At 34.5% G+C, this 22,755-nt stretch overlaps 1 protein-coding gene across 5 annotated transcripts in view; it reads left to right on the top strand.

The window, feature by feature from the left end:
• Nucleotides 1-19,073, top strand: part of CSNK1A1 (casein kinase 1 alpha 1) — a 37,717-nt gene extending 18,644 nt beyond the window's left edge. The window contains exons 5-11 of one of the 5 annotated variants that reach the window (XM_039352721.1): nt 72-155; nt 3,610-3,749; nt 6,217-6,295; nt 7,403-7,477; nt 8,794-8,900; nt 9,336-9,448; nt 17,609-19,073. In XM_039352721.1, coding sequence (XP_039208655.1) covers nt 72-155; nt 3,610-3,749; nt 6,217-6,295; nt 7,403-7,477; nt 8,794-8,900; nt 9,336-9,448; nt 17,609-17,616 — 606 coding nt within the window. In that variant the 3' untranslated portion in view covers nt 17,617-19,073. Of the gene's footprint in view, nt 1-71; nt 156-3,609; nt 3,750-6,216; nt 6,296-7,402; nt 7,478-8,793; nt 8,901-9,335; nt 9,490-10,818; nt 11,891-17,608 lie in introns of those variants that run through there. The other 4 variants (XM_039352703.1, XM_039352696.1, XM_039352730.1 and 1 more) reach the window with 4 other exon arrangements.
• The last annotated feature ends 3,682 nt before the right edge of the window (nt 19,074-22,755 follow it).

Here is a 22,755-nt window from a genome sequence, read left to right as displayed (position 1 = left end):
GTCTGCGCCAGCCATTGTTGCAATGTAAGCAATACTGTTTGATGCACTGCCACCCTCTATTGTTTGTTCAGTGTTTAGAATCTCCAGTGGGGAAGAGGAAAAGAAGCATGACTGTTAGTACTTCTCAGGACCCATCTTTCTCAGGATTAAACCAGGTCTGAACTGTCTCTATTCCAACCTCAATCCCAACTCATATGCATTTTTATTTTATTTCGGAAAACATGTAGGTGTGCAAAAAGCACCTTATGTTGGCATTATTCAGACATACTTGGCAAACATGTAACATTACTAAGCTCCTGTCTAAGATAAAAGGTTCTTTTATCCATGTTAATATGATTAAGGATAACTGTCCGAACTTTGTATTAATCCTAGAAGAGTAGCTCTGTGTTCTGAAATACGACAAGGAGGATATAGAACGTATTGTGAAGAATTAGAAATGCCTATGTGTGCATGGTCTGGTAGTAGGTCTTGATGAGATTTGTTTCCCTCTTCATTAAAATGATTAAGATGTTTGGGGGGAAATGCATTTTGGATGTGGAGAATCAAGACCTACTATACTTTTTCCAAAGAACATGCTTTGTTTCCAGCAGTACATTTTAATAGAACTTTTTAGTATAGATCAAGTAACTAAGGTAATTGTATCTCATTAAAAATTTACCGTATTTTAGTTAATCAGTTCTTAGCGCCTTAAATGTCTGCCTATTTATTAAACATGAATTTTATTATAATACTTTGGGCCCATGAATTTAGAAATGTGGCAATTGGAATAGTTTTCACTATATGCAGCATTTTTTTATGCTATATTGTGGCTCAAATTATGTTATCTATTTAATTTATAACATTGGAACTTGTTCAAACTTCAATATATAGTCCCAGGGTGGGTTTTAGGATTTCATAATATAGATTTCTGCAGAGGAGGAGAATGCTAGGAGACTGATCTCAATTGTCACAGGAGTTGGCTATTTACAGAAGAACAAGAGATTAAATGTCAGCTGTTTAAACTGGGTTGCTTAATCATGGTTTATTTTCATGCACGATCATTAATTTGTATTTAATAAAATGGTTTTGTGAAAAATTGAAACTGAAGGGAAAAAAAAAACTTTAAAAAAAAATAAAGTTGGCTGAAGTCCTTTATTGTATGGATATGAGGCAGGGGAGAAGAAGGGTAAATATGGAGACTCAATGAGTTATTCAGAACTATTTGGCTCGATCAGGTCATGCCAGAAATGTTTTAATACCACATAATAATTGGGCCAGTCTGAAAACTGTGTCCTATGCTAATTAACAGGGGAGTGGTACTTTTTGTTCTAAAATTGATTTACCTAAATATAAAATAGATATATTTTGTGCAATGAAGAACAATATCCTTTTTGTGTTAAAATGTGCTGTCTTGGAGAATAGAAAAGCACAAATAACCTTTATTATTCCAGCGGAAGCAGCAGAAGTATCTTGCCAGTTTCAGATTGGAATCATTGAGTTTCCCTTTCCGGTCCATCATTCCAGTTCTGACTGGATTTCCTTAATTACTCTGAAACTAAATCAGCAAGAGTCATGCAGGCATTCATGAGGGGAGAGTAAATTAGGAAGATTTGAAGTTAGTAGCTTGGGGAAGTGTGGTTTATTGAGTGAATAGTATTATATCTAATCTCAAAAGTAATGTGCTCACTTCTCAACCAAAGCAATTTAAGAGGGAGTGTTATTATGGTGCTAGGTAACTTTGCTTCCTAGCATTGTTCCCAGTAATGAAGCATGGCTTTGGTGTTTTGAGATTGTAAGAATATATTTCCTTGCCGTAATCTACCCTTAGCCGTTAAATAAAATACCTAACAGTTGAAATCTGATAAATTAATCTTTTAAAAACTTGATCCCATAGCATTCCAAAATGGCTTTTATATAATGTTTTAAGATACTCTGTTAGTGAAGGTGTATTGCAGATGATCAGAAACATTTCAAAATTCCTAAAAAAAATAGCCATTCTTGTTCATCTGAAATAATTATTTTGCCCAGTGTTTTATAAGAGTACCTATATCTTCCATTTGTCCAAATCAGAGAGAAAAAGAAAATAAATCTCTGTAAATTATAAAATTAATGTCAACTACTTTTACAATAAAAAAAAATAATCTCTTTTCTGCCTTGTGCTAGTAAAGGAAATACTAATTAACCTACTAATATTTCAACTTTATACAGTTTACTTATTTGAATCAACTAGGTATTCTGTGTTTTGTATTGTTTTCAGGTCATCAATCATAGATGGTTAAGTATCATCCATTTACATTTACCTTATAACATAAACGCAAGTGTTCAGTTAACTTTAAATCAGGAGTCAACAGTATTACGCCTGCAACACACTAGGATAGCACTCACTGATCTTTTTAAGATTGAGCAAAATCTCATCGGATATCCAATCAGTTTTTGTGCTCGAGATCTCAGTAAATGTTAATCATTCTTTAATTTTCTAAATGTATTTTTAAAAATTAGTTCTGTTAGAAAATGTTAGTGTGTGATGATGCTTGTTGACCCTGCTTTAAATACTGTTTGTCTTCCTCTCTCATTGAGTCTAAACTTCTTCAACCTGGCAAATTGTAAAGGCCCAACAACTATTTCTTTATTTTTATTATTTCTTTATTTACTTGCTTGCTTATTAAATAACTTTATAATAAAATGTTCCTTAAAGGCACTAGTAACCCGAACATCTATTAAATGATTGTTTTCAATTGTTTTCTAAAATTTAGTCAATTATTTTATGCTTTTATTTTAGAAAACTTTTTTCTCTCTCTCTCTCTCTCTCTCTTTTTTTTTTTTTTTTTTTTAAATCTCTTTTTCTGTATTGCCTGTAAGATTTGGCAAAAAAATGTACAGGAATTACTAGGAGTTTTAGCACACTTCCTAAAATGGACTATACTAAACTCTTAAAAATTGTTTTTTAATTAGACAACTTACTTCTTATACTTTTAATCTGCCACATATAACAACTCCCAGATTATTTGTAACTGAACATTTTAGTTAAATTTGATGGTACTTTAATTAGTAAAATATAAAATAAATTATCTTGTGTCAATTTGATCTTCAATTCAGCTATTTAGATATTTGATGAATATGAAAGAATGCTTCAGCATAGTGGGAAAAAATTATAGCAGTAAGTGGCAGAAAAGCAAAATTACTTGAGAAATGAAAACAGTTTCATAAAATTGGCCCTTTTCCCTTTTTTGTCACATATATAATATGAAAATATTAAAATTTATGTGGCCTAGCTTTATTCAATTATTTGTTTTACAATACTTTAATTTTCTCCAGTCCCTACAATCTCTTTAGAGGCTTGTCAACATATAGAACGTCCATAAGAAAGTAATACAATCAACAGTTTTTGCAGTAAAACTCACTTGGAATAATTTTATTTGTTTTTTCCTAAGTAGATGAGAAAGGTTAGGTCCATTTTATATTTTATTTTTCAAGTAATAATTAAGAGTTGTGATTTTGTTTCCTTTGCCTTTAAATATAATTGAATTTAATTTTGTTGATCTCAGTTATCTATTAAGTATAAATTTAAAAGTTCCGATGATATTTCCAAATGCCATCTGGAAATTTGAATCTATTTTATCTATTTTAAAGTTATTCCTTATTGACTTTGGGTTGGCCAAAAAGTACCGGGACAACAGAACAAGGCAACACATACCATATAGAGAAGACAAAAATCTCACTGGTACAGCTAGATATGCAAGCATTAATGCACATCTTGGCATTGAACAGAGGTAAGTGTCCAAGCAATTACTGTAAGCTCTAGAAATTTCTGAATTATTTCTAATTGTAGAGATAAAGATGCTGAGATTATAATTTAGTAATCTACACATTTCCTACTTGTGCCATAATATTTTGGATCTTGAATAGTTATGACCAAAAATTAATTTAAATGTTCTTACATTAGCGCAAATATTTGCATTGTGTAGCTTATAGACACCAAAATATCTATGACAAATACATTTTATCTAACCATCTTATACCTATGTGTTGCCTTAACAAGTAAAGTCATTTGATATAACTGACTAACAGCAGAGTGAATATCTGACATAAAACTATCCTTAGATCAGTGGTTCTCAGCCTGTGGGTCGGGACCCCATTTGGGGTCAAACGACCATTTCACGGGGGTCGCCAAACAAGGCTGTCCGCCATTTTTTCCCCCTTTTCTTTAGCCACGCCCCTGGCACCCGGTGATGTATAAGTGGTTGGGGGTCACCACAACATGGGGAACTGTATTATGGGGTCACGGCATTAGAAAGGTTGAGAACCACTGCCTTAGATGGTTCCTACAAAACTCTAGTGTTAAATAAAAGTGGAAACACTTTGCATCAGAAATAGCAAATGTTTTCAAGTTAAAATGATTTCTTAAAGACCTTAAAAGATTTCTTTGTTCTTATCCTCTTAAGAGATTGTTGTTTTTAAAATAATAATTTATTTTTGGTGCATATGGCATTAGTTTATATCTAATAAGATTTTAAGCCCTGAAATATAGTACTTCAGGTGAAGTTAACTTTTTTCTTAACAGACCAAGTATTTTCAAACACTTTTCATAATATGTGCATCATATTTTATCAATAATACCGTTTCCTTCATTTTGGTGATACTTTGTAATTTTTTAATTGTATTCAACTTCTTTTAACATAGTACTATTCAACTGGTATATTGGACTTAACATGTTTTCTGATGCCTTTGTTGGCATTATACTAGTGGTATCAGTCATCAAACATAAAAGTTATATTATTTCTGGAATCAATATTTTTATTATAAAGTTTCAAAGTTCACAGTTAAATTTAACTTTTGAATGTTTTCAGTTATATTTTGTGTAGAATAAGAATCAGAATAGTTCATAATTGTTTTGCTGTTAGTGCTTTGCTTTTATGTGTACACAGTTTTTGTGCTTCCATGATCTTACTATTGTATTACGAGGGCAATTCGGAAATAAAGCTCCGTTTGGTTATCAATGATAGATACTCGCATATAGAGAACTTTTATTATACACATCAGAAAACTACAACATTACATTACTTTTCAACATAATCGCCATTCAAATTGAGACACTTGTCATAGCGTCTTACAAGGTTTGAAATTCCTTAATAGTAGTCACTCAGCACCAAATCTGGGCTACGGGGGGGGGGGGCGTGAGCAAAAACATCCCAACGGAACTGCTTCAGAAGTTCTTGGGTATGTCTAGCGGTGTGCCGGCGAGCATTATCGTGAACCAACACCATATCAGAAGTCAGCATGCCCCAACGCTTGTTATGGATGGCACGTCTGAATTTTCGTAATGTTTCACAGTAGACTTCTGAATTGATGGTCGAATCACGCTCCGTGAACTTCACTACAAATACTCCTTTGGTATCTTCACATTTGGCGGGGTTTTCTTTGGCACCACTTCCGATGTGACGTTGGTTCACGATAATGCTTGCCCATACATCGCTAGATGCACCCTAGAACTTTTATCACCCCTCATGTAGCCCTGATTTGCCACCAAGCGACTACTACTAAGGAATTTCAAATCTTGTAAGACGTTATGACAAGTGCCTCAATTTGAATGGTGACTATGTTGAAAAGTAATGTAATGTTGCAGTTTTCTAATGTGTATAATAAAAGTTCTGTATATGCGAGTGTCTGTCATTGATAGCCAAACAGAGGTTTATTTCCGAATTGCTCTCGTATTATCAAGATAGATATGGGGCTGAATGGAGCTCGTGTAGCTTTGGTTCTTGACCAAAATAGAAAATGATTGGCAAATAAGGGAAAAGAATTTCAGCAGTCATTAAAATCAAAATTAATATTTGTTTTTGCATATAAATATGTATATTACAAAAATTGCTTGAATATTATTTTATTCTCTCAATACTTCATCCTAAGATAAAATAAAATTAGGAATTTAACATTTGATAAGGAGAAAAATAGCAAAATAAAAACTTGGGATATGTCAGGAAAACTTGTATGCGGTTTTCTGTAATAGTTAATCAGTTTGCTAAAATTTGAAATGTATTGCTATATCATCTCTAAGGAAAACAAGAAATAACAAATGCATAATTATAGTTTTCCAAATAAATTTGGTAAATCTTATTTATTACTGTTGTATATCAGTATATTGCGCATTTTACTGACAGTTCATGTTCATAACCAGTTGAGGCCTGAGAAATGACGCTATTCAATTTGTGAATAAGCATATAAAACTTTTTTCCTCAGTCGTCGTGATGATATGGAGTCATTAGGATATGTATTGATGTACTTTAACAGAACCAGCCTGCCGTGGCAAGGATTAAAGGTATGGTAAAAACTTCATACAGAGTTGTATGTACTAAAATATTGGATGGACAAGCACAATATTGTATATTTGTAATTCAGATACTATGAAATAGATAGAATCTCTGGCATGATATGCCACATGAAACTATACATAAGTATAAACAGAATATGATCAGGCTGCTGCTTTTCTCCCTCCAGTGTTTATTTCTGACAAATATTTTACAGTTGAAACATCCTCAGAGAAAGACATTAAGAATGAGATAGGCTTAAAGCAGAGCTCCCCAACCTTTCCAGCTGGCGGCCTGGAAGGAAAGGGAGGAGCAGGGAAATGTACGGGTGTGTGCACAGTGGTGCTAACGTGCGTGTGTATACACAAGCAGGCTGCACATTCCTGTGGCATGCTGGCGTCCACGCAGCCTGCATGCATGCGCAAATGGGGCTTCTAGTGCCTGCACAGCAGCACTATCACGAGTGGGAGAGGCTGGTGGCCAAAAGGCCACAGCCCGGTACTGGGCCGCGGACCATAGGTTGGGGACCCCTGCGTTAAAGGACAATGTGCAGTTTGAATAATGATTCAGAGAAGTTATTGGAAAGTCTGCCCTATCCAGAGAACTTTGGTTATCTTGAAGCCTTGCTCAAAGTACTGCAGCCTCTCCACCTTCAGGATTGTGGATAGGGATTTAAAAAATAAGAGATGTGCGTGCATAGACGCACATTCATTTACACTCATTGACATAATGTACAAATGTATGTGAGAGAGATAGAAATCTATTTGTACTTTTGCAAGAGGTTATATAATTCAGATGAATTCAAATTTTGAGTATATTGATGGTACAAAGCAATTTGTACTGGAAATGTTAAGCTATCAGTTGCAATCTAATACCAAGAGCTTTATGAGATTTCTATATTTACTCAAAATCTGACTGTCTAGGAAAAATATTAGAAGCAGCCATATAATATACTCCTATCATGAACTAATTAGGCTGCAGTAATTGACACTTTAAAGCTTGTAAGAAATATTTTTATTCTCTTTATAGTGAATTCTGGAACTTGGCAATTTCTTTTAGACCTATGATAATAAAGAAAGTAGCATTGTTCTATTTATATTTATCCATATTTTTTACAGGCTGCAACAAAGAAGCAGAAATACGAAAAGATTAGTGAAAAGAAGATGTCTACTCCTGTTGAAGTTTTGTGTAAGGTACAAACTGTTTTAAAAAATTTGTCTTTGATAATGAATCATATTTTATTTTGTAAATAAGCCAATGATTTTAGGGCTCTGTTCTGGGCCCAGTACTTTTCAACATCTTCATCAATGATTTGGATGAGGGGATAGATGGGGAAGTCATCATATTTGCAGACAATACAAGCTGGCAAGAATAGTCAACACTCCAAAAGATAGGCTTAAAATACAGAAGGATCTTGACAGACTTGAACATTGGGCGCTATCTAACAAAATGAAATTCACTGGTGAAAAAAACAAGGCTCTACATTTAAGCAAGAAAAACCAAATGCACAGGTACAGTATAGGGGGTACCTTGCTCAATAGTAGTAACTATGAGAGGGATCTCGAAGTTCTAGTGGACAATCACTTAAATATGAGCCAGCAACGTGCTACAGCTGCCAAAAAAGCCACCACAGTGCTAGGCTATATTAATAGAGGGATAGAATCAAGATCACGTAAGGCAGACATGTCAAACTCGCGACGTCATGTGACGTCGCACAACATATCAGGAGGGTTTTGCCATTGCCGGCAATTGGGTGGGTGTGGCTTTTGGATGACGCATCCGGCCCATGGGCCGGCAGTTTGACACCCCTGACATAAGGTGTTAATACCACTTTATAATGCCTTGGTAAGGTCACACTTGTAATACTGCATTCAGTTTTGGTCACCATGATGTAAAAAAGATGTTGAAACTCTAGAAAAGAGTATAGAGAAGAGCAACAACGATGATTAGGGGACTGGAAGCTAAAACATATAAAGAACGGTTGCTGGAATTGGGTATGTCTAGTTTAATGAAGAAAAGGACGAGGGGGGACATGATAGCAGTGTTCCAATATCTCCGGGGTTGCCACAAAGAAGAGGGAGTCAAGCTATTCTCCAAAGCACTTGAAGGCAGGCAAGAAGCAACGGATGGAAACTAACCAAAGAGAGAAGCAAGCTAGAACTAAGGAGAAATTTCCTGACAGTTAGAACAATTAACCAGTGGAACAACCTGCCTCCAGAAGCGGTGAATGTTCCAACACTGGAAGTTTTCAAGACGAGACTGGACAACCATTTGTTTGAAATGGTATAGGGTTTCCTGCCTAAGCAGAGGGTTGGAGTGGATGATCTCCCTTCCAACTGTATTATTATTATTAATAATAATAATTATCTTTAGCTTTGTATCACTTTTTCTTTCCTTTTTCTGTTACTTTCCATTTTCTTAAAACAAAATGCTATAGAACTGAATTTCTAGATATAAAAATTGTGGGAAATCTGCCTCTAACTCTTGCTTCGATTTCTTTTGTTCACAGGGATTTCCTGCAGAATTTGCAATGTACCTGAACTACTGCCGTGGCCTGCGCTTTGAAGAAGCTCCTGATTATATGTATCTGAGGCAGCTATTCCGTATCCTTTTCAGGTTGGTTTTGTAGGATACTTTGTGAATATTCGAAGAGAACAGTTTTAACAACAATTTATCATTCACGTGGTTAGCTTGGCTAGAAGTGTATCCACGCCCTTAGTGCACTTAGTGCAGGGTTCAACTAAAAAAAAAGAGAAGTGGGGATGAAGATCAATATTTCCCTTTCCCCTATTAACCGGTTTGAAGGGCTTTACACTTTACGCATGGGACTCTTTCAACTTGAGCCAAAGCCTCTATACTTCTAAATAATTACCAGAGGACTTTGAAAGTTGCTGCAAACGGATTTTAATTATTAACCACAGCACTGCATAATGTTCAATGTTTTACAAAATGTCTCATTTTGAATGCCAGTGAAACCTGCTTATTCAACAGCAATTCAAGTATTAGATTTTAGTGGTGGTTTTCTTACTTTTTAAATTTTACCCTCTGTAGGACCCTGAATCATCAATACGACTACACATTTGACTGGACAATGTTAAAGCAGAAAGCCGCACAGCAGGCAGCCTCTTCCAGTGGGCAGGGGCAGCAAACCCAAACTCCCACAGGCAAGCAAACTGACAAATCCAAGAATAACCTGAAAGGTTAGTAGCCAAGAACCAAGTGACGTTACAGACCAAAAATGATAAACACTAATTTGGATCCCGCTGGTGATACGTGTTAGCTCAAGGAGGTCATTACAAACACTTATTTGGCTATTTAGTATTTAAAGAACGGACGTCCTTGGAAGATTTGACTACTAACTTTAAACCAAGTGTCCTTGTTTTCATATCATTTCTTTGGGTATGTTGGGTCATTTTAACCACTGCATCTTCTGCTCCCTCATTAACCCCCTCTTCAGAATAAGCTGGCTTGGTGAAGGGAACATAGTATGATCCAAAAATCTGGACCTAACATTTTAAGGAAGAAATTTTCTATTACGTTTTGCATTGGGCCAGTTTAGATGCGGCTTTGGTATGGGTTTCTTTGGAGGCAAACCCCCCCCCCCAGGGTAAATGTTTTCCTTGAATATATTCTTCCCCCCGCCCCATATAAACGACATCAATTTTATTATTTTGATATTAATGTGCTATTGTGAGCCACAGACAATCTTAGGAAGTAGCATGTACATTATTATATAATTAAGTAAAATTAGGGTACTTCTTTAAAAAAAATAGGACATAGCTTCAGCATGATGATAGTCTGTATTCTCTGAATATTGTAATTAACAGTACATCAGGGAGATGAGTCCTCATGTTCATGCACAAACAGTCAAATCTTTCAACCCTCTCAGTAAAATACAAGAAAGGCAATGATCAGAGGATTTAGGAGGGTGGGTTAAATTTAGACAGAATACATCAAATATATGTATATACAGTATAAGGGTTAGGGAGAGAAATGGAAAGTAAACAAATTCAACTGAAATTATCCCCATGTTCTGGGGGGGGGAAATCTGTTTCTAATTTTAATTATAGCTCTGTTTGAGATTTATGGACAAAATAATAAAAGAAAGAACTTTCTATGGCAGCAGGCAGCAAATGGATCACATTTGGGAATATGTTAATTATGTTTCTATATCTGTAAATAAGATGGGCAAGCACACAAAATGCAAACAATGTAACCAAAGAAATGCAAGCCCTGAGTATCCAAATGAAATGCCCCGAAGCTAGATCCTCTCTGAAAATAACTGAAAGCAAAACGAATCAAGTCTACACATGCAAGATCTTCAGGTCAGTAAATACTATTGTCATAATACTTTTCTCTGTTTTGTGGTTGGTTTAAATTTTTGAATTATGTATAAATAAAACCAATCAGTATTTCCATTTTTATGTAATTGAAATAAAAAGATATATATTCCTTTTATAAGGACACGTTAGTGTATGTAACAAAGAATATTATTAAAAGAGCACAGTACTAATGATACTTTTTTTTTATTTAGGAGAATCTATACAGGACTCTGATAACTGACTACACACACCATTTTCAATCATATCATCAGTGCCTACCATTTTAGAATTACCTGATTAATAATGTTTCAATTACATGAATTATGTCAAGAAAAGAAAGAAAGACGTTTAGCTGGAAAAAGAAGAATAAAAGTCTACTATCCACAAATAGGCATAGATAAATTTATGATAATAGATTATAGCAAGTGTTTTTTTAATGCAGCAAAGTCTCTTTTTCTTATGGATGAGAACATGTCGTTGATACAATATAATCTCTTTGGCAGGATACAGTCTATCAGCAAAACAAAGATCATAAGGAAAGTATTGGATAAAATGTATAAGAAGAAAATAGAAAAGTATGCAAATAATCTTGAAGGAATCATTGTTGGTTGAACTATGTGATCATATTCACAACAATCCAATCTTATATGTTTTTGAATCAACAGAAAAAGGATTGTTTCCTTACTGAAATTATTGAGACATCAGTAAATGTGTAGTTTATTGAATGCTTGCAAGCATCCAAACTGTAAAAAAAGGCTAATATGATGCAATGATATCAGGATGAGAAGAGATACAGAAACTAATAAAATACCACTACAGTGTGTAGTGGAATAACCTTCAAGCTGTTCCAGAAGTAAGGATAATAATCTACTATACAATTATAATTTGTCAACAGCTGTTCTGCAAGCAAGAGGACTTGATTCAACCACAAGCAGTTCAATAATTCTAATTAGTAAATATTGAGCAGTATACAAATGGTGTCCTAATGCCTCCTGAACAAAAGTAAGAAAAGTAGATTGAAAATTTGTAGCCATTTTTTTAAAAAGATGAAGCTAAAACGAACATACAAATGCGCACTCTCTCTTGAGCCTATTCCCATAGCTCTTTGAACTAAGTGCAAGGAAATTATTATTTTATTTCAGCTGTTTTGTTGAAGTGTGAAAGAAATTGACAAGATTTTAAATTAAAATTTCCACTGACGGGGTTAAATGCAGACATTAACATGAAGTATTTCCAGCTCATTTTCTTGTCATTATTTTCAGTATTCATTGTAGGAAAAAAAAATTAAGGGAGAATTGGTTATGACAGGGATAGCCAGCAATAACCCTTCAAAATATACAATTATACTTAATTTCATGCCTAGTCAGACCTATTTAAGGAACGTTTTTTTATTTAAAAGTTTTAAAAGCAATACGCCTGCATTTGATTTCAGACTACTGAAATAATAATCTAGTTATCTAATAATAGTATCCTCTTTCTCTGAACTCTTAAAGAAAAGTCTTTTCTTTGCATTCATTCTAAATTCAGAAGTAATTTGGGATTTGAAAAGAGGAAAGGTTTTTCCCCAGTTTACAAATTTCACTTGGTTGAAATTTCCTGTTCTACTTTTTTAAAGCAGCATTTTATGTGTATAGCTAACTGTTCAGAGATGTGTTACTTAAATATTTGAATTTATTGAAAACCAGAATAAAACAAGTTAATTGATCTCACCTAAGTTGTAAGTAATAGTGGTAGCAGATATTCTCCTAGTAGATTACGACAAAAAAAATCCTCAGTTGCCATGAATTAATCAAGAAATCTCTATCTTATAGGAGTGTGCATGAAATGGGGAAAGAGAGTGCTTAATTGTTAATGGGATAGAATCATATGGATAGAGGTGAAGAGAAGGAAGAAATGTGTTTCCACCAGTGGAGTTGCAAACGGAAGGGGATCATGTAGGGCAGGGGTGTCAAACTGGCGGCCCATAGGCTGGTTTCACCCCATTGCCGAAATGCAAAAAGTCACGACACGTCACGTGACGAGTTTGACACCCATGATGTAGGGGAAGAAGATTATATTGGAGCAAGAAGACACAGGCTGGAGTTGGAGACTGGTTGAGATCATGTTAGGCAGAAGAAAGAGTTAACGGTACATAAAATGAGTATTACAATATTTATATCTTGGGGAGGGAGTTCATAGTAGAATAGGTAAAAGTGCATGTAGTCCTTGATTTATGACCACAATTGAGCTTGGAATTTTGGTCATAAGTCACTGCAGTCACTAAGCATGGCACTCGTGTGGTTGCCTTTCTCTGAGCTCTTATCATTTTACTGCCTCAGGGAATGCAGGAGGTCCGGTGTCCCCTCCCCCCCCATGCAAGACTGAAAGCATTGATCGGCTAGGCCCACCACAGTGGATCCTCCCCCTGTACCAACCCCTCTGAGTCCATTTCTCTCTCACCTCACTTCATTCTGTACATGGGTCCTATTCTCATGATTCAGAAGGTTCATTCTCCAAATTGTGCAATTTGGAGAAGGAGTCTTCCAAGCCAGAGGTCCCCAACCTTCTGGGCACCAGGGACTGGTTCTGTGGACAGAGGTTTTTCCGCGGACCGGAAGGGGTGTGGTTTTGTGTGCTGCCTGCATCCCATGGATGGGGCTTTGCTTGTCTGTGCAGATCAGTTGCTGGCATGCTGCGGTACTGGTCCACAGACTGGGGGTTGGTGACCCCTGTTCCAAGCCATCGTAAGCATGATGGCGTTCACTAGTGTTTTCTCTTCCAAAGAGGGAAATGCTAGTGAGGCTGGCGTTCTGAAAGACTCTGAACCTCAGCATTTTGAGACTTATATTAAGTTATATATTATACAACTCAAACTGTATCAATCCATTTTTTATACATCCCAGTTCATACTGGGGTTTTTTTAATGCCATTTTTGGTTTGTTTTGGTGAACAAAATGCCAGTAATGCACCAGAAAATATGGGTGTTTCAGTAGATTGTGTTGCTTGATATCTATATGTTAAAAGGAAGGACAAATTATATTTCTTCTTGTTTAATGTTATGCACACATCTAGACTTTTGTTATTGGCAGAGGCACAAAGAAAACCCCAATGGAATTTTGAACTAGGACAGGTTAATATGACAGTACAACATAAAGGAATTCTGATAATAGGAATAATAGAACAGAATTATATTAAAAGCTTTCTAAATACGAAACATTAATTTACAAATGCTACTTCAATGGGTAATTCAGGCTTTTTGCTCATTTAGAAATTGTTCAAGGATCAGAAATCAGTTGGGAGGCGAAAAAAGCTGTACACTGTATGAATGAGAATTGCTAACTAAAAATGTTGGAACAACACTGTAATATTATAGACCACTTGAAATAGTTAATCTAAAAGCCTTAATTTTCTTTATAGTATCTCTATACATATGGTATACCTGGATGTTTCAGGCAGTCCTCAAGTTACAACCACAATTGAGCCCTAAATTTCTGTTGCTGAGCGAGACAGTTAATGAAATTTGCCCCATTTTACAACCTTTCTTGCCACAGTTATTAAGTGAATCACCACAATTGGTAAGTGAATCTGGCTTCCCCATTGACTTTTCTTGTCAGAAGGTCGCAAAAGGTGATCACGTGACGTCAGGAAAACAACTGTCACAAATATGAGTCAATTGCCAAGTATCTGAATTTTGATCACGTGACTGGGGATGCTGCAAAGGTCCTAAGTGTGCAAAACAGTCATCAGCCATTTTTTTCATAAACACATGCCAGTTACCAAGCATATGAATTCTGATCACGCGATCATGGGGATGCTGCAATGGTTGTAAGGGTGAAAAATAAGTCGCTTTTTTCAGTGGCGTTGTAACTTTGAACAGTCACTAAATGAACTGTTGTAAATTGAAGACTACCTGTAGTTGATTGAATGCAGATTTACCTATTAAATAAACTATGCAACCAGAAAAACTCCAAAGGCTGAAGTCCGATAACTAATGAAAGTTAATTTTAGTTGCCAATCTGCAAAATGTCACTTTTTTTTTTTTTAGAAAACTGCATTCAAATGGAAATCGATATGAACATAGTTAGAAAAATCGAGATGTTAACTTTATTCTGATGTGAATGTTTTGTAAGGCATTACCAGTTGTAGCATTATGATTGTGCATTCTGTACTGCTTTGCGACTTGGCTTTAAGCACCTTGATTATTTATCTGCTATAGGGAATGGTTAAGTAAGACTTTTATCACCCTTTATTGAATTTGCAACTAATAATCCTGATCACAGGATTCTTTTCTCTAAAACACTAGTGCAATAGGTATTTACTAGATGAAGCAGCATGTATAGTTTTGGAGAAGGATGTAATTGATTTTTTTTTATTTTTCTAGTATTCATTTTGGCTCAGTACACAACGTAGCTGCCTGAGTGTAGCTGGGCAAAATGGTCATGGAAATCTATCCATACCTGATTTTCCAAACATGGTTTTTTTCTGGGACATTGGTATCCTAGATACAGTGCTTATGTTTATTTTTTTCTATCTGTGATAACCAGCTTAAGTTATTGGAAAATGTCTAACTCATATCTGTGTTTGTGGGTAGAGAATCCTGGGCTGGTATGAAGTCTCTATTACAAATACTTCTCAGTCGATGTGATCAGATGGGTTGGATGGGCGCGGTGCTTAAAAATTTACTCTGAGGCCACTCATTATTTTCTCTTTGTCTTTTTTATACTTTTTCTTCTCTTTTTTATACTTTTTCTTCTTTTTAAAAAGTTCCCCAAAGTCAACCTCTAAATTGTACAGATAAAATTAAATTAAATCCTCCAATTATAAAGAGGATTCTACTTGAGGTAAGAGCTGATAAAAATACCTTTTCTTAGAGACAGTCCGGTAACTTATTTCTGCACGAGTCTGAAAAAAACAAGCTTCTTCCTTGTCTTTTTCAAAGCCTTCATAATCCTGATATGCATTATAAAGCAGAACATTATTTAAAATTTACTCTTAAAAGTATCATCTAACATTTCTTTATTAAACACTTTTTGCCAGGCCTGTCAATAAACGTTCAGTTTAATAGACATAGGGAAGAAGAGATGTCAGTTTTAGTTGAATGTCTGTTCGTGTTACATAGAAAAGGGTAACTATACCATTTTGAAAGGATGGGGAAAAACTAATGTATTTTTCAGACATATTCGTCCAAGGCAACATTGTAGAGTGGAAGATATAAATATAATGACTTGCTCCCATAATTCCGGTGAAAGGTCCAAAGATACTTTCATCCACGCCTGCTGCTTTAGCCATTGAGGTTGCAACTCTTTAACAAAAGATACTGCAACCATTTTACACCATAATCTGGAAGCAAAAGTAACCTTTTTCTCCATATAATTTTCTTAACCTTTCCTACCTTTCCATTTCTTTCTTGAACTGCATTATTCATGATTTTAAGATTTCTCCTTCAATAGAAGAAATGAAAGATTTCCTGTAGTAATCACAGCAGTGCAGTCCAAATGTTGATTGGAGGCTTTTGGGTGGAAAGTAACAAATTATATACTTGCAGAGAATGTGGTTACATATTACTCTTGGCAGCCTTAACAGAATTGATTTTCCTAGCATTTGATATTTTGAAAGACTTCATTCTTTCTTAAAAATTTGAAACAGTTATAATAAATTTGGCTAATTTTATGTTAATTTGTCTGATATAGTGCCTTGAACCGTGTAACAGTAACATTCTTGTAATTTTTAAGCAACAGCAGTAAATGGTAATGGGATTTGTTTAAAAGATTATTAAGGCTGTTATTTTGGAACTAATTAAGCAGATGAGGTAACTCACCTCAATTATACACAACTTAAAATATAATTGAATCATGTACTAGATGAGGAATTGTATTCTACTAATATGAGTTGTTACTCAAACAGAATTTCTGTAGCTAGCAAAATTGTCATCATTTTCTTGCTAAGAATAGCTGGATAATGCTATAAATGAGTAGACAGAAAAATAAGCCATTGTTCACTCTAAACTGTAACCAGGTTATTTTAATACTGACTGCTAAGAAGATAAATCAGTTGGGCAACTTTTCAGCCAATCACAGTCTTTCAACACAACCTATTATGTATACAGCTTTGAGTTGTACAAATAAATAGAGATCATAAAACTTAAAAAGAATTTAAAGAAGGAAAATTGTGTGTGGTCTATCTCCTACTGTATATGTGCCAATTTGGAAAGACAAGTACTGTGCTTTTACAATTTTGAATATACAGAAGATGTAGCCATTTCCATGTACGCACAATGTATATTGAAAATAAACATACATACAAACAAACAGCCTACGGGGCAACGTTATACTGTTATCTGTGAATCTTAGTCTTACATTATCAACTTACATATATTTGATTTTGGGATGTAAATGTTAATTTATTTCATGAGGGCAACTTCAGATGATAGAACTAATATGTGGTGCAAGCTGGTTTAGTTTATCGCTTTTCTGATGTACATTATGTAGTGCATCTGAAATAGTTCATTTAAAAAGCCTTTTAGTAAAATGTATTAGGAATATGATTGTCTTCTGTACACATAGGAGACATGTGAAAAATCTTTTTAAATATTTAAATCATAACTTGATCAGTTTGGGATGCAGTATTTGAAACTGGCAATATGCAAAATTGTTTAAATTTATTTAAGTCAAAAGGATCTTCAACTAAAAATACTTAATGATTGGCAGCCTGAGCATAATTGATCTTCCATGGCATTTGATACTGCTGGCGAATTAAGAGTGTTGACGTCAAAAAAGCTGGTGGTTGGTTGTGGTTTTCTCTGAAAAGTAGTGTTCTTGCATGTTTTTCTCTTGGTGCATAAATGGGACTTGGGGGCACTATTATCAGTAACTGAGTAAAGCTCTTATCAAGTGAAAGATCAGCGTAACTTTGAAAAATAGTGGGTTTTTTTTTTCCTAATGAAATCACAATACTCTTTTTAAAGATTTTCCACTCAATTGGTTGGCTATTTCCAAATATCAAAGTGTTTTGTTTGTTTTCCAGGTTTTTGAGCATGAAGAAGAGAACAGATGAGGCAGAGCTGAATGGAGCAGGATGTATCACCTCCCAAATCCTAGAAATCTTAGTTCATAAATACACATACCAGTGGTTGTGGGCAACCATCTACTTGATGTAAAGAACTTGCTTTCGGTATAAACTGGCTCTGGGCAGCACCATTGATGCTGCATCTCTGAGTTGTAGCAGCTGTAATTGTGAATATTACTGAGATAGTTGAACATGGTGTCCAGTTTTCTATTGCATTTTTTCAAGTGGAAAAATTAACCGAGTGGTTGACACACAAGTGGTGGAGAGAATTGTGCATATGCCAATTTTTGTAACCTTTTTACTTTGAACTACACTGCTTATGAGATCTCATTATTTTGGAAGAATGGCATGAACAAGTCTTCAGAACAGTTGCGATAATTGTAAATGCTCACAATTGTGCACTCCTTTTGGGTATTCCTCCCTGGTTCTGAAAGTTGTACACTTAAAACATTCTTAAAATTGCTGGTAACTTGAGTGATGTAACAAGCCAGCTATTATGGTAGTAACCAAAGATTCCAGTTTTAAGCATATGAAAGACTCTGCCTGCTTTTACCTGTGCATAGAAATAACAGCATCTAAAGTGAAGACTTAAGAGAAATTTAGCGACTACTAGATTATCTTTAGGACTTTGCATTAACTCTATAATGTTATTGGTATAAAAGGAGAAACAGCATATTTGTCACAAATTTAGTTAACATCTTCCAACTGAAACTGTATGTAAAAGTTGCTTAGATAAATGTAATCACTGTAAACATCTAGATCTGGGGTTTTGTTTTTATTTTGAAATGGGAACATTTTTGTTTACAAGTTCATTAAAAACTAAACTGTTCCTATAAGGATTTTTTTTTAATTTGCCTTGATAATTTGCAAACTAAATTAGACACCACCTTTTTTAAAAAAATCGCAGTTACAATACCATTTGTTAAAGCAACAGTCCTGTTTCTTAATCATTTTAGATCTAGTGTTGTAACTCTTCCTCACTTTTGTTTTTAAATAAATTTTGTATTTGTTTTCCTGAAGGGGAGGGGCACTCTTGCATTTTTATAATCTGTTGCATTGATACCCAGTCTGCTGTAACGAGATCAGATGAAAATAAAGGAATCTTTTCAGACCCATTGCAACAGCTTACAAATCCTGCCATAACTTTGCATTAGCTAGACTGTTTATTTTTGCAGATTTAAAATGAAAGTGTATGAAGGGTATTAAAAAGGAAGAATTTTCTTTTGAGTTCCTGTGACACAAATATGACAAGTTTACTCTTGGTCTCAGGCAGCCTCTCACATTGGTTACTGGTTACTGCCTTAGGCTATCTTTTCACTCCAATCCAGCTGAAAAATATTCTTACTGCTGGTGATTCATATAACAGTGTAACTTATTCCTTTATAGCATGTCAGAATAAATTTTAAAAGTTGTCTGAAAATGCTGCCAGATGCCTATTGTGTACATGGTTTTTTATGACTTGCAGACCTCTTCTGTGTTTATCAGGTTATGTCCCAGTTCATATTTTAATGAGACATTGAAGTTCTCTTAAACAACCCCTTTTCCACAAAGTGAATACTTATATTTTATAGTATTGTCATTCGAGCATGGATACTTGAAGGACATTAAGATACAGTGTGCAAATAAGGACTATTTGGATATGCTTTGTGCAGTTATGCTCAGGTATTTTTTTCTTTCTTGGAAACAAACTATACTGGGTCTTAGAAATTTCCCAAAACTCATTCAGGTTTTATAATTCTTATGAATGTAAGTTTCATTTTCTTTAACAACTGAAACTGTACAAATGATGGTGAAGGATGGAAATAATAAGTTGCTTATATATGTATTTAAGTCCTACTAATGGAAGATGAGGCACATGTAAATATATCTAGCTAGGTAAAAACAACTTCACATTTTTATAGTAACTAAGTTCCTTTCAGGGAGAATATACTTAGGTTATTAAGATGCTGTATAAACATTCACTGTCAATACAGCATGAAACAGCAAATAGCAAAATGCACACATAACTAAACAAAATTCTACCTACTTGTGGATTTTGCACTGATGAATTCCGAACTTGAAAATGATCAGATGGATTAATAGTTTGATATTATTAAGGAACTTTTAAATTATATTGACCAAAACAATAGTTACAAGAGAATGATGGGGGGGGGAACAATATCTGCTGATTTTTTGGTAGGCTATTTCTTAGTCATTCCTTCTCAATATCAGGAATAATAAGGTCTAGTCTTATAATAATAGTTAAAGATTAATATTTGAAAGGCATGGTTGATTTAATTGACTTAATGTTGCTTTGCTTTTTTTCCTTTTGCTGAATATACCAAACAGTTAAATATGCTAATAAAACTTGATTCAGAGACCTAATGCTGGTTCTCTAATTGCTATCAAGTTGTCTTTAATCATGACCAGTAAGTACTGAATGTAAAGATTAACATTCAAAATATTGGTTGGGTTTTAGTTACAGTTACATACTAGAAATCGGCCGAGTACATTTTTCATGCAGCAGAATTTCCCTTTGCTCTCCCCTGCATTTTATGGATCCCCCGGTCTCCAGAAAAATTGTATCGGTATTCAAGATTGAATTTAGAGGGGTATGTTTGGTCGATGCAAGATTAACTCATATTTCTTACGTCAAGAACTTGTACTTGAAATCCAATCAGTTGGATTAGGCCTTGGGCCATAGAACATAGTGAAGAATAATCATAGGACTAGAAAAATAAAATCTTCGTGAGAATAAAACAAATTTTTTCCCAATATTGGATATAAATCCTGGATTAAAGTATCAGATAAGTGAAGTGTCCAGTCTCAAGAGTCTCAAAACACAAGAGATTGTGCAGCACATACTTGTCAAGAGAAAATATATATACAAAATAAAAGCCTATCAACAGAAAAAAATATTTTTCTTTTCTTTTGTATACTAACTCTTAATTAGCTATCTGTCGATCAACTTGTCTCATGGAGGTTTCATGTTTTTGGAGGACATTTATTTATTTATAAAATTTATTGGCCGCCAATGTTACCACAGGGTAATTCTGGGCGGCTAAAAATTTGTGTTCCAGAGTTAACGTTTATAAAGATATAACCATCTCTTTACAAAGCAAAATTTGGCTTGAGTGTAACATCTGCAAAATAGTTAATGGTCTGGAGAATTGTTGAAAGTAGAAAAGTAAAACTATTAGAATTCATCCAGGCTTTTTAAAAATGTGGAAATGATTTACTTCTACCTGAAATAAGTATTACACGCAACCGATTCTACAACTGCTTTTGCTGAGATTGGAAAATTTTAAATAAAAACTTCACATCCCAGATTCACTACTGTTACTGTATTACTACTCCTTATTTACTAATGTATCGTTCTAGTAAATGTTAAGAATGTTTAACGGTTAACAGACTATAGAAAGCTACATCTGACCAGTATCAAAATGCTGGATTCTGATTGCTTTGCCAGTAGTGCTTGAAATTTCAGCATCCACTGCTGAGGAAAATGATTCTTGAAAAGGTAAGTAGCAATGCCATAGCAAGAGCTCAATTGCAGAACAGCTGCAAAAATTACTTCGGAAGGATCTGTTTATAACTTCAACCCTAATATAATTCCTCTCTAGAAATAATATTTTTTCATTCTTAAAGAGTATACTATTGTATGGGCTTAGATTATGTTTGTTCAGGTACACTGAGCTAGTGAGCTTTCTATCATTTCTGAAGAAAACTGATTTAAAAGTAAGCATGTGATAATGTATAATATCCTAAGTAAAAAGAATGTAGAAATCATAGGCTTCAGTAAAGTGTTATTGATCAGTTCACTATCCTAATGTGTTTAATTTGTAAATTTGCCTGCTCTGGGGCTGCACAATGCTATTGCAAATTTATTTGAAGTATGTTTATGTGATCATGTTAAGGATTAGAGATAGAGAAACAGTACACCTAAAAATAAGTTAATTTCTAACAATAATAATATGATTCTTGATTACCAGTGATCGCAGAGAGATTTAAAGTAAGTATATTTAGACAAAGTGTGTTTGTGCAAACTATGTATTATACTGCTTGGAAAAGTATCATACTTCTATGTTCACTGAAATCAGGGTGATGAAAGATTACCTATAAAATTTTGCAGGATTGTAAAAGGCTTTAACAAAAAGGTGGCATCTCTAGGTGTTCTTTGAAGAACCTGTACTGCTGTGTTCCATTTGTTTTACCAGTTTGTACAGATAATTATAGAACCTAATGGTTTATTCTACTGCTTTCAAAAAACAAGGAACATCTTATTAAATCTATTACTTTTAAGTCTACATCAAACATATTTTATGCAAAAATTGATAGACTTCCTTGTTGATAGTTATCTGAAACAGCTACTTTTAAAATAATTGGTTATTTTAATTCTCGCTAACTTGCATTCCAGCGTCACTGGCATTTTCAAACCTGGGGCAAGTAATGCTGGTGGATTTTAGAAAGATAAAATTGGAATCATTTCTTTAAAATGCATTGACTACAATTACAGTATGTGTTCTTCATTTTACATTAATAGAAATCTGATTTGCAGTGGAAGCCTGGAAACATACATTCACTTGTTTAGGTTTGTTGTTGGTATGGGAAAGCCTGTCAATACTCTTTCTTGGGATACAATATCCACCCAAATGTATTAGATACACACACACCATATTCCATTGGGTGGTATTTGTATTTTCTCTGGAAGGTTGTGAATCTCTGAAACAGATTTGGCGAGAAAGAGGCAAAGTCGAGGCTTTCACTCCTTCCATATATATATTGTATTTGGGTGCAATTGACAGAAATAAATTCAGTCTTGAGTGGTAATGCATGTTGGATGCAGGGATGGCATTAGGTTAATAGAATGCAAGCAGTCTCCTAGTTAAGGACTAGTTCCTTTCTGAATTATATATTTAACTCAAATTTGCATGTAAGTTGGAACTCAAAGTTTACAAACACTGCCTATTACTAAAAATGGCCAACAGTGTTCTTGAGCTGACTTGCTGCTGAAGCCACAGTACTTTCAGAAACCACTGAAAGCCATCTGTACAATTAAAAACGTCGTTTCAGCATTTCCTGAAAGGACTACACAGCTTCAATGGTTTGTTAGCAAACAGAACTCC

Source organism: Crotalus tigris, unplaced genomic scaffold (genome assembly GCF_016545835.1).
Source record: "Crotalus tigris isolate CLP2741 ecotype Arizona unplaced genomic scaffold, ASM1654583v1 scf7180000017568.12009008, whole genome shotgun sequence".
Lineage (NCBI taxonomy): Eukaryota > Metazoa > Chordata > Lepidosauria > Squamata > Viperidae > Crotalus > Crotalus tigris.
Note: the sequence above shows the minus strand (reverse complement) of the source record. Positions and strands in the feature narration are given on the sequence as shown.